Consider the following 11,298-nt stretch of genomic DNA (forward strand, 5'->3'; position numbering starts at 1 on the left):
TACATAGAGTTCTTCAAATTGTTTCTGAATTTCACTATCCATTTCAATGGCATTGAAGTTTGGATCCCTAACAGGAAATGCTTCAACGAACAACAGTGCAGCATTTGACCGGACTTCAGAGTTTCTGGCCTACAATAATGAAAGAACAGTTTCAGGATCCACAGAGATGTTGTTCAAAGGCTTCAGTGTAGAGTTCTTGGAATAAAGCTCTGAGCCTCACAACACAGACACATTTACAAATTAAAGACAATTCTAACATTTAAATTAACCGCACTTGCGAGACCTTCCTTAAGCTAAGCCAAACTCTCAGTTCAGTGTTGACAGATATAAAAAGAGCCATTTTCTTGCTTCGAAACCCACCTTGTGTCATTACGACACAGAGACCATCATATCCCACTCCCGACACCAGTTACCTGTGCTGAAAATCACTGGTGTGGTCCTTTAAACACTCAGTGTTGTCATCTTGGCTCCCAGTCACCAGCAGGAGGTCTTAAGGGACCAGGACAGCCCCGCCCAGCTCTGCAGAACCCCCACCACCTCTGCTGTTAGCATGACTAGTCCCCTTCCAACTGTGTAGTCAGCACTAAGCCAAATCAGACTCCCAGTTTAATGCTTTTAATATGAGAATAAGATGTCCCCAAATTTCACGAAGCCCCCAGCCTCCAGTCCTATTTTTATTGCCTTATTACATTTCTGAATTAGAGCATGCTGAGTTCACAGCATCATCGGCACATGCCAAACACGACAGGCTACTGAACTGCATACCTTCAACCCTCTCCAAAGGATGGGCTTATACAGTCTGTAAAGCATCTCTTCCACTCCCTGCCGAACTCTCTTTTGATGGTGAAAATAAGTTAGCACCTAGGAGCCAAGAAGAGAAGAAAACAGAGGTAGTGTTTTAAAAAAGCAGCTGAGATCCTAATTTGAAAAATCCACAGGGAGAGCGTCATCTCCTCCCCAAAACAGGCACTCATGCCTCAGTCCTGAGAGGAACCACGTTGAGTGTTGACAGTGTTGAGTGATGACCTTGGGGCTATACGAGGTTTAGGTTCTAGTTTTGCTCTGCTACCAACAGCCACATATCCCATAACCTCCAGGGTAAATAGAAAGGAGTTGGCCTAAGTGGTTTCTGTAGCTCACTGCGGCTCTACAATGCACTAGGCTCCAAATCTGTTTGGTTCTAAGAGCCTATAATGGACACCCAAAAAAGGCGCATCTCAAAACAAGTGTCGCTGCTTAGTGACCCTTCACAGCACAAGCTCAGTTTAGACACCAAGTGCTTCCCAAAACGTCTGAGAAATCAGAAACGGGGTTGCCCTGTGAGTGACTGTTCCTGTGTTCCTTCCTCCTCCCTTTTCCCAGCAAGGATCTTCCTGCAACTCTTCATAGACTCTTGTCCCCAGCAACAATCAATTCCGCCTTACTTCCTTAATTCACAATTCTAGGAGCTAAAATTATATTAGTAAAAAATGAAAAAAAAAAATTAAACAGGCTAAACGACAGCCTACACTTTAACTGAACTTGAGTCAACTTCATCCTAAAAGAATTATGGTCTGGGGATTATTTTTTTCTGATTGTTAGTTCTTTATTTAGGAGTTTTGTGATAAATGATATTAGTCTACACTTTGTTTTTTGTGTACAATATTATCAAGTTTTGGTATCAAAATATACTTGCTTCATAGAAAGATTTTTCAACAGTTTTAAGATACTTCACAGGCCATAAAAGTCACTCTTTTAAAGTATACAATTCAGTGGATTTTAGTATATTGAGTTGAGCAACCATTACTGTTACCTAATTTTAGATTTCCTCCAACAATACGGGGATTACTTTCAAATGATTTCTAAAGCATTTCCTGAAGCTTCTTTCAGCAGCATATCAATAAAATCATTTATCATATATGTTTATCCAAAGGAGGATTTGAGGAATAAGCTATAAAGTGTTATAAGCAGTGATAATAATTCTTTAGGGTCCAGGAATACATTGCATTTAAAAAGTGAAATCTGATGTTCTTCAATATTCTGTGCATTTTTCCATAAATTTATCAAATAGTGACATCTATACTTAAAATATCTTAATTACTCTGACTACCACAGCAGAAAAATTAGATATGAAGAAGTCTTTTGTTATTTGGTACCAAGAGTGAAGCAACTAATCTGTAGTTCAACATGTCATTCCTTATGACCAAGCAGAATCGAAAGCACCAAACCATCCTGTGAAATAAATGACTCAACTGACCTACAGCTTAATGAAGTCACACTGGGACTGGGGGCACGGGTAGGTAAGTATCTCTGGACTCCTTATCTTTGAGTAACTCAAAGTTAATCATCGATAATGTAATGTTTTCTTATCCACTTAAACTTAATTAGTATATCTATATTCCACAAATAACTGCAATTTCACTAATCAAAAAAGTAAAGAAGCAACCTTTGTCCACCTAGTCTCTTGACACAAGGTTACCAAAACAGCAAGCAGACAAGGCAACACCTAGGATAGGACACTGATCAGCGTAACAGAGGGGACTTCCCAGTTCCTCAGGCCAGGGTCAGTATGATTACCAAACACCTGTCAGTGTGATAAAGGCACTGATAACAGAGCCTCACTTACATTTACAATATAAGGATAAAATTAGTTACCATTTACAATATATTACCTTATTTACTATTTACGATATAAGGATAAAATTCATATATAAATTCTGAGATTACCTTTTAAAAAAATCTTAACAAGAGAAACTAACAAAACATTTCATTTGGTTTGCAAAATACGAACATGGAAATATGTATAAAAGTAAATAATAAAAATAATCTCAAATATTTTCTTTTTTGAAAAAGTGGTAGTCGCAGCTAGAAAGTGATGATTCTGGACATTTTAATAAAGGTGGTTTAGGTAAAGTTCTGCTGCCTTAACGGCATACCTTTGCTTTCCTAATTAAGACTCTGGCGGCAGGATGAAACTGCCAGCCATCAAATATCAAGATTCTGAGACATCCCTGTAACTGATGCCCATGAAAGCTTAAACTTAATTTTTAAATTTAAGAAAAACAATGTTCTAAAAACCAAGGAGATGAGACGTGATTTTTAAGCGCGCACGACAAACGCTGGGTGTCGCCCACCTCACGCACTCTGGGGTGCACCGGTGACCTCCGCTGAAGGTGGATGCCGTGGTACATGAAGTCCTGGATGCAGCCATGCTCTATGGTCTGGAACGACAAACGGCACGCGAGTTCTTAGTGTGCGCACGTCCTGCCAGACAGAGGGGCAGGCCGTGCAGCAGTCTGAGTACCAAAGGCCCCTCCGCCCTACCGTCTTCTGTCTCATGAGGGAAAACCTGGGCCCTGTCATCAGAGCTCTTCTGTTGTAGTGCACACCTTAGAACTCCTTTAATTTTCATACACCAAAGCCGACATTTAGCCTTCTACCTATTTGATGAGATTTCAATTTGTGCTAACTGGCAGGGCAGGCTTCCCCCTAGCACAAGGTTAGTTCAAGCCAGACAGGGCTCAGGGACTGAGTGAGCTGGGAGCCCTTCCTGAGCCGTCCTGTAACCTCAGACGGCTGGATCTTTTGCAAGAGCCTGTCCAGAACTGCCACTAAACTACCTTGAAGGTGGGGGCCAAGATTCCAAACCGACCGGAACGAGGTCTTTCAGGGCTGCTGCAGAGAGGGCTGGGGCATGACGGGCTGCGGGAAGTTCCTGGGGAAGCCAGGGCACTGAGGGTCCTCGACAGTGGGGCGACTGAATGGAGCAAGGCCAGCCAGCAGGGACAGCTCAAGCTCCCACTGGACGGTCTGGTCTGTTAGCTGCCCTGTGCTCTGCACCACCCCCCGATGCCATGGTTTTAAGGAGGGGCATCAGTGAATCTTTCTACTAATATTCACCTCTTCTCCGTTATCTCTGAAAATATTTCCTTCACCTGAAGCCACTAGTAAATCTTAACGCCATCTCATGGGGAGAAGCAGACTAGACTGTCGGACTTGCGATGAAATAGGAGATTCACAGCGCTACCTGTTAAGTATCTGTGCCATAAAAGTCGAGTCTCTCAAGCTGATTACTAGCATATGGACATTCTACAGGAGAAATGACCCAGTTTCTTCAATGTATCGGTGGCACAGATTTTAAAAAGCAAAAGGGAGGGATGAATGCTGCACGAGATTTAAATGATATGACAAGCAAATGCCATTGGGAAACATGCTGGATCCTGATTCCAAAAAAAGAACCGTAAAAAGGCATTTTTACAAAGCTGAGAAATTTAAATATGGCTTAATTATTTTTAAATCTACCCAGGAATTTGTTTGGTACAATAATAGCGCTGCATACCCATATTTTTAGAGATGCATACGGAAGGACATAGAAATGAGATGGCAAGTCTAGAATTTGCTTTAAAAACTTAGAGGGAGAGGGGAAGAAAGGGAAAGGAGAATACCGAGAAGTATAATTGCTGGTGCTAATTTGGCACAGATCTAGTCAAATAATTAAGTTTTTAGTCACAAACTCCTATTTTTTAAACCACTACTGGAGAAAAGGGGGACAAAAACCCCTTCCTGTGGACAAGTTTCATGCCGTAATACGACGCAAAAACTGCACAATCCCCTTTCCTCCCCCAAATTACATCATGTCAAACTATTCTAGAAGTTGTCAGCAGGGGAAAATAAGTGATAATCCTTTGCTTTTCAGAAGCAGAAGTCATAGAAACCAGCTTAAGATGGGCAGGAGAGCAGAGTGGATCGAAATACTCTCCAAACCTCAGGTAACCGCCCCTCTGCCTGCAAACCTCTTCTCCCACCCGCCAATTCAGGGTCTGCTCCCCAAGTAGGAAACACTTCTTTTTGACTTAAAGTAAAATCTTACTCTCAGAGGGAAAGAAAACACATTTGAGAACCTAGTCTGAGAAAAATGTAAGGGCTATCGGGCAGACTCCTATGATGTTGCCAACACGGCCTTTGAATATTTAATTGTGATGGATTATATATAGCCATGTCTTCATAATATAGATATCATATAGTCTTTGAAGGTTGGCCATATTCAAACCAAATGTCTTTAAATTCTCAAAAATAATGTAATTAAAAGAAGTGCCCTGAGGTTCACAAGCAGCACTGTGCAACAAACAGAAGGCGAGCCATGAACGCGATTTTAAGTTTTCTAGTGGTCGCATTAAAACCAGAAAAGAGAAACAGGTAAAATTATTTTAATACTTTGTTTAGCCCCTATATCCAGTATCATTTCAATGTGCAGTCAATATTTTTAAAAAATATCCCTAAGATATTTTATATTCTTTTTCCATACTTAGGGATAAAAAATATCCCTAAGATATTTTATATTCTTTTTCCATACTAAGTCTTCAAAATCAGGTATGTTTCTTACATTTACAGCACGTTTCCATTGGGACTGACGGCATTTCACATGCCCAGCAGCCACATGTGGCCAGACGTTGCAGGTCCAGAGCTGCCCACTGCACATTTTGGGGACGGGCATGTGGGGCTGTGCTCAAGCACAGGAACGAGCACGCACGGGGTGGAGCCCACCACACAGGTTCTCATCATTTGTCTTTATTTTGACAGACAGCATCAACACAAGTTTTAAGTGACCCTTCCATGATGGCTTATTTAGTAACGAGAACATAATAAAAAATAAGTGTTAACATTTAATAAAATGGAAATACCTCCAAAATTTTCCCTGAAGCCTTTTTCCAAGCTCTGAAATAAATCTCTGCAATGTGGACCATCAAACACCTATTAAAGAAAATTTTTAAATTTTAATGCAAGTTCAAAGCATTATAGTTTTCAAGTATATTATTTCAGGTACTCTCCTACCCTGGGGAAGAAGAAACTCGGTTCAAACTAGTGCTTTGCAAAACAACTGTAGTGATTTGTGATCTACCGACAGAAGAAAGTAGAGTAAGAAGAAAGTCTGCAGAGGCGGAACTGCGGTATCAACCTATTTTCTTCCTTCTCAGTCAAGGCTCCCCCAGAACTTTACTATTTTCTGTGAAACCATGAGAACACAGCCCAAATGGCATGGCGGGTGTTAGGGACACAGGCTATACTGTGACTGAGGCTGAGATTTAACTGGTAAATAATGTCATTATTTAAAGAACTCCTACAAATTAAAATCTCAATTTACTGAAAAAGAATGGTTTCTTATAGCAGGGAAAATATCCAGTCATATGAAAGACCACGATAAATAACATAATTTAAGAGAGAATTTCTAAAGCTCCCAATACATTAATATAATTTTTAAAAGTGAAGTCAAATAGAATCTTTCAAAATGAAATTAAAATAACAGAAAATATTATGTTTAATACTTACTTTGGTAATCCCTGTAACTGGTTTTTAATGGTCCCGTGGATCATTTTAATAAAATTGATATTCCAATTGAATAGAGAACTAAGAAATCTTCTTCCCTGTAGATTAAAAAAAGCAGATCTGATAAAAAAATTCCCAGTTCTTAAAAACCAAATAATTCTTTGAATGTTTAATAACATCGACAGTGGTTATTCCTAATCAGGGAAGCGTCCACCATTACAACTCAGTGTCCACAGACCGGAGTTGTGCTGGTGTCCACTCCTGTGTGGGGATGCAGTGGGAGCCTCGAGGTGACCGAAAGGGACAGCAGGACAAGGGCGGGAAGGCTTCCATCTGAGAGGCTAGCAGCGGACACCACTGAGTTCCTTTCTTGCTCGACCACATAATTACTCAAGACGGGCAGTCACCATACTGCCCAGCAGGTAAGTTCAATGGTTCATTCACATTTCCTTCTGTCACGGAGGTCTAAATAACCCAAAATCAAAGAATCCTTGAAATCTCCATTTTGGGTGGGAATGGAATTGAACATTATTAGCACATATCATCTATTATAAATGAGAAAACAGAGGACTTGTAAAGTTAAGGGGTAAGTAGTTGCTAAGAATTTTCAAATACGTATAACCCCCAAGTTATAAATGGCATACATATTGTCTTGTAAAGTTAATTTACATGCACACTACTAGATGACACACGTGAACCTATACACACCACAGACTGCATGCATACAATGCATCAAGAACGTCCCTGGCGAACAGCGCCATTACCTCTTCACGGACGGAAACGCAATGCACTTCGATGCAAATGGCAGAGTGACCACACGTGCATCAAGCAAGTTAAAAACCAGTATTTACTGCAAGCAACTTGTCGATAAGAGTATGAGGTATTTACTGTTTACCCCAAATGCTTGGAAACTAATGTAATCAAATTAATAACTGATTAGGAAACTAGTTAGGTATCTTAAATACAAAAGAGTGTATGAGTTAAAAAAAAAACTTTTAACATTCACGCGTGTTTGTCTATGCTACGTACGTACACATATATATGTTAAACAAATAGAATTCGACTGCTGTGTATAAGGCAATATAAATTACGTTCGTTTGTCTGAATCCACTTTTAACTTCACTCTCCCCCCAAATTTCATAACAATCCTGGAAATTCTTAAGGCACAGGCCCCTCATCCAGCATCTTTTCCAAGGGTGATGCTGTGATAATGGCAATGAGCAGTCAGAGCCCTGTCTGAGGAAGGGGCACCTGCCTGGCACCACGCAGAAGGCTCTACACGCATCGCCACACGTGCTCCTCACAGGAGCCAGTGAGAAACCAACTGCTGTTCCCGCTGTGCAAAAAGAAACACTGAGGTTGAAAGTAGTCTGATCAAGGCCACCACCCACGAAGTGAACAAACAGGATCTTAAAACGGCCTTTCTGACCCCAAAAGCCAAAGGTCTTGGTCAGTATGGTCAGTAATGACGGATGGCCTTTGACCCAGGCTGAATAGAGATGGTGCACTGGAGTGGGCAAACTGGGTCAAATTCGGTCTCCACCACTGACTAGCTGTGACACCTGGAGAAAATTCTCCTCTGAAGGGCTTCCAGACGGGGCCTCGCCCTCCTCCTCTGGGTAAGCTTTGCCCATCCCACCAGAGGAATGATGACCTCCTCCTCTGCCTGCCTCACATACGGGTCTGCGAGGCCACCAGCAACTAAGCACAGAGGCTGTATTCCACAGTATGAGCAACAGTCTCCTCTGCTTCGCCGGGACAGTCAATGATCGATAAACAACTACAGAAAGACCCTAAGACAGCACAGCAGCACTGTCCAACAGAACTAGGCAAGTCACTCTAATGTTTAATTCTCTAGTAGCCACATTAATAAAAGCAAAAAAGTTAACTTTAATAATGTATTTGTGTAAGCCAATATATCCAAAATATTATCACTCAAACACATAATAAATGTATAACAATTATTGAAACATTTTATACTTTTTTCATACTAAGTTTTGAATTCATGTGTATTTTACAGTTAAGGCCATCTTTCATGTGCTCAGTAACCACATGAGGGAGTGACCACCAGAATGGACAGTGAAGCAGAGGGCCAGAAGCCTCTCTGGGTTTACTGGATAGCAGAAAAAAGAAATCGAGACTATTGGGTGATGACAGTTTTGAGTACATGCCAATTAACTTGGAGTGAGGGCAGAGGGCCAGCTCTAATCCACCGGGAAGTGCTTTCTCAACCTTATTTTTAATCATTCTTATTTAATGCAATCACAGGTCCTGCAAGATTCACACAGCCACCTGTTACCAACTGACTTAATGATGAAAAATAAGTAATGACTTGTAAAATGTCTGCTTAATACTGCCATGTAGTAAAAATGATATGCAATAAATATCATGGCCCTTGATAGCTAAGATAACTCTTTCATCAAAACAAGGTATACTAAACACACTAACAGCAACCACACGAACTTAGGGAAAAAAATCGATTAAAAAGCAGTTCACAAATAAACCAAAAAAGAAAAACCTAATCACCTCTTCCTTCTTGATGTAATTAACATTGATGAAGCACTCAAGTAGCATATTTTTAATTTCTCTACTTTCCTCCAAATCATAATCAAAGCAATATAAAGCCTGATGAATACGCCAAAGTCGACATATGTCTGCACCCTAAAATGACATAAAAAAAGAAAAATGTTAGTTTTTTTTAAATAAACAGGTCACATTTCAAATTAACTATAAGAATATTTTATATCATAAGTAATTACAACTCTATACATCGAAAAAGAAAAATGACATTTTAAAATTTGCAAATGTCTCTTGCAACTCTAGAGAACACTTTTACAAAACACAGGCAGAAGCCAGCAGATGCACTGATGCCCAGCACAGCTCCGCACTTTCCTGCGACGGGGAAGACGTTGGCGTCTGCAGTGTCCAGTGTGGCAGCCATCAGCCACATCAGCCTGTCGAGCAACTGAAATGTGACTGGGGTGACTGAGGAACCCAATTTTTAATTTTCTTATCTTTAAATTTAAATAGCCCCATGTGGCTAGTGGCTACTGTACCAAACAGCGCAGGTGTGGAAAATTAGGAAGACAACAAAGGTCTTGATTGAAAAGCTAAACGAAAAATGGCAGGAAAATAGATTTTAAAAAGACAAATCAATGATGGTTTATGGATAAATTCTGACATAAACAAGGGTTTTGAATCACTCCTACGGCCACTAGGAAACATCAGATTGCCAGCTGAGGCTGTACCCAAAGGACTCTTTCTGTCACAAAACTGACTGCTCCCTGGAGGCCCCAATAGGACAGACTCTCACAGGGAGGGTAGGAACAAGCGTGGGTCCAAGCTTTTTTAAAAGCTGCTGACAATATGCATCAAGACCTCCAAGTTCGAACCTAATGACCTACAGATTTCATTTCTAGAAATCTGTCGTGAAAAAAAGACACGGGGGTATGGGAGAAGTGCCAGAGAAATCCCTCCATACCCCTAATGATTACCTTGGGTAGTAGAATTGTGGACAATTTTTATCTTTCTCATTTTCCCTTTTCTTCATTTGCTCAATTTTCTAAGATGAACATAAGTATCTGCTGTTGCCCTGATCAGGGGGAAAAATGTTTTTTGTTTTTTTCTGGATTTCTGAACTACACCAAAGATTAAAAGATGAAAAACAGCCCAAGTTACAGCCAAGCTTTGCACTCACTCTCCGTTGGTCCTCAGGCTTGGGCTCTCATCTGAAACAATCCTACCCCCACCCACCCTCCTGCCCACCGGTGCCCAGTGTGGCACCTGCACCTGGGTCTGAAGGCTGTGCCTGACTACTCCTGCCCCCTCCTGTCCTCGACAGTGCAGGTCCCACCCTGTCCAGTGCCACCACAGGGTCTGCCTCTGAGGACCACACTAGCATGGGCAGCTACGCCCAGTCTCCTGCCTCAGTATTGCCGCTCTCCCCTGCCCTGAACTCACATAAGGTGTAACTGGAATAGTCACCTTGCAACTATGAAGTGACACGAGGGAGGACAAAGGCCACACATATGAGGGAAAGGGAGGAGAAATCCTGCATACAGCTGCACCATGGAGCTGCTGCTCACCTTGACTGCCAACTCTGAACATCTTGCAGTTAAAAAAAAAAACACCTAACTGGAGAAACCACTGCGGTCAGGCCACTGACGAGGAAACACACTCATAAATGATATAAACATGTGCACTGTTTAAGTAAAAAGCAAACACACTGTTTTCGTCTCGAGACTCCTCCTCAGCAGCATGACGAAAGCAGTCTTGCCCATGTCCTCTTTGGCAGGCAGGCCTCTTTCCCACCACGTGACACACAAGTCCTGAATGGAGCCCTGCAGCTTCCGTTCAGATGCGGGGAGCGCGTACAGGACACCTAGGAGACCCAGCAAGTGTCGTCAGAGGGGCAGATCAGAATTAGCTGCGACTCAACAGTGTGGGGCACCATGACTTAGGAAGGTTTGCTAAGCACTAGTTTATGTCTGATTTGCCAAAGATTTATATACATTACTTAGAGAATACAAATGATACTAATTAAAAATTGTTTTATTACTGCTATAAAAGCAGACCCACTAATATAGAGAATTTTAAACTGGGAGACTCACAGAGGGCATCCTGCCCACATCTCTAAGAGGCAGATATCAAAGCTATCCAAACATAAGTGCAATGACACCATGGTGACAATTCATGCCAGAGCCAGCTCAGGTCTACTGACCGAGAATCACTACAACCATCCATCAGTGTGCTGGCCTCAAATTCTGGCTCATTGGTGAAAAACAGTAAAAACAACTATTATAATAAATACCAAAACTGCAGTGTTTTTATGAACAGAAATGCTCAAGAATGAAAATACTAATAATGTACCCATAATTATAATCCACAGATATGTGAATGCCATTATACTCACACAAAATTCCCCAATTAATGAAAAGTTGGGAACTACAATATTAGTACTAATTGTTTCACAAAACAGTTATCTGGAGACTGCAA

At 41.2% G+C, this 11,298-nt stretch overlaps 1 protein-coding gene across 4 annotated transcripts in view; it reads right to left on the reverse strand.

The window, feature by feature from the left end:
• Positions 1-11,298, reverse strand: part of NCAPG2 (non-SMC condensin II complex subunit G2) — a 45,821-nt gene that overhangs the window by 31,378 nt on the left and 3,145 nt on the right. For 3 of the 4 annotated variants that reach the window (XM_011380595.2, XM_023523597.1, XM_023523599.1), the window contains 6 exons: positions 8,830-8,964; positions 6,307-6,401; positions 5,661-5,730; positions 3,114-3,200; positions 766-861; positions 4-129 (listed from right to left, as the gene is read on the reverse strand). In XM_011380595.2, the coding sequence (XP_011378897.1) occupies positions 4-129; positions 766-861; positions 3,114-3,200; positions 5,661-5,730; positions 6,307-6,401; positions 8,830-8,964 (609 nt within the window). Of the gene's footprint in view, positions 1-3; positions 130-765; positions 862-3,113; positions 3,201-5,660; positions 5,731-6,306; positions 6,402-8,829; positions 8,965-10,529; positions 10,704-11,298 lie in introns of those variants that run through there. The other variant, XM_023523598.1, reaches the window with a different exon arrangement.

This window comes from Pteropus vampyrus, unplaced genomic scaffold, assembly GCF_000151845.1.
Source record: "Pteropus vampyrus isolate Shadow unplaced genomic scaffold, Pvam_2.0 Scaffold396, whole genome shotgun sequence".
Classification (NCBI taxonomy): Eukaryota; Metazoa; Chordata; class Mammalia; order Chiroptera; family Pteropodidae; genus Pteropus; species Pteropus vampyrus.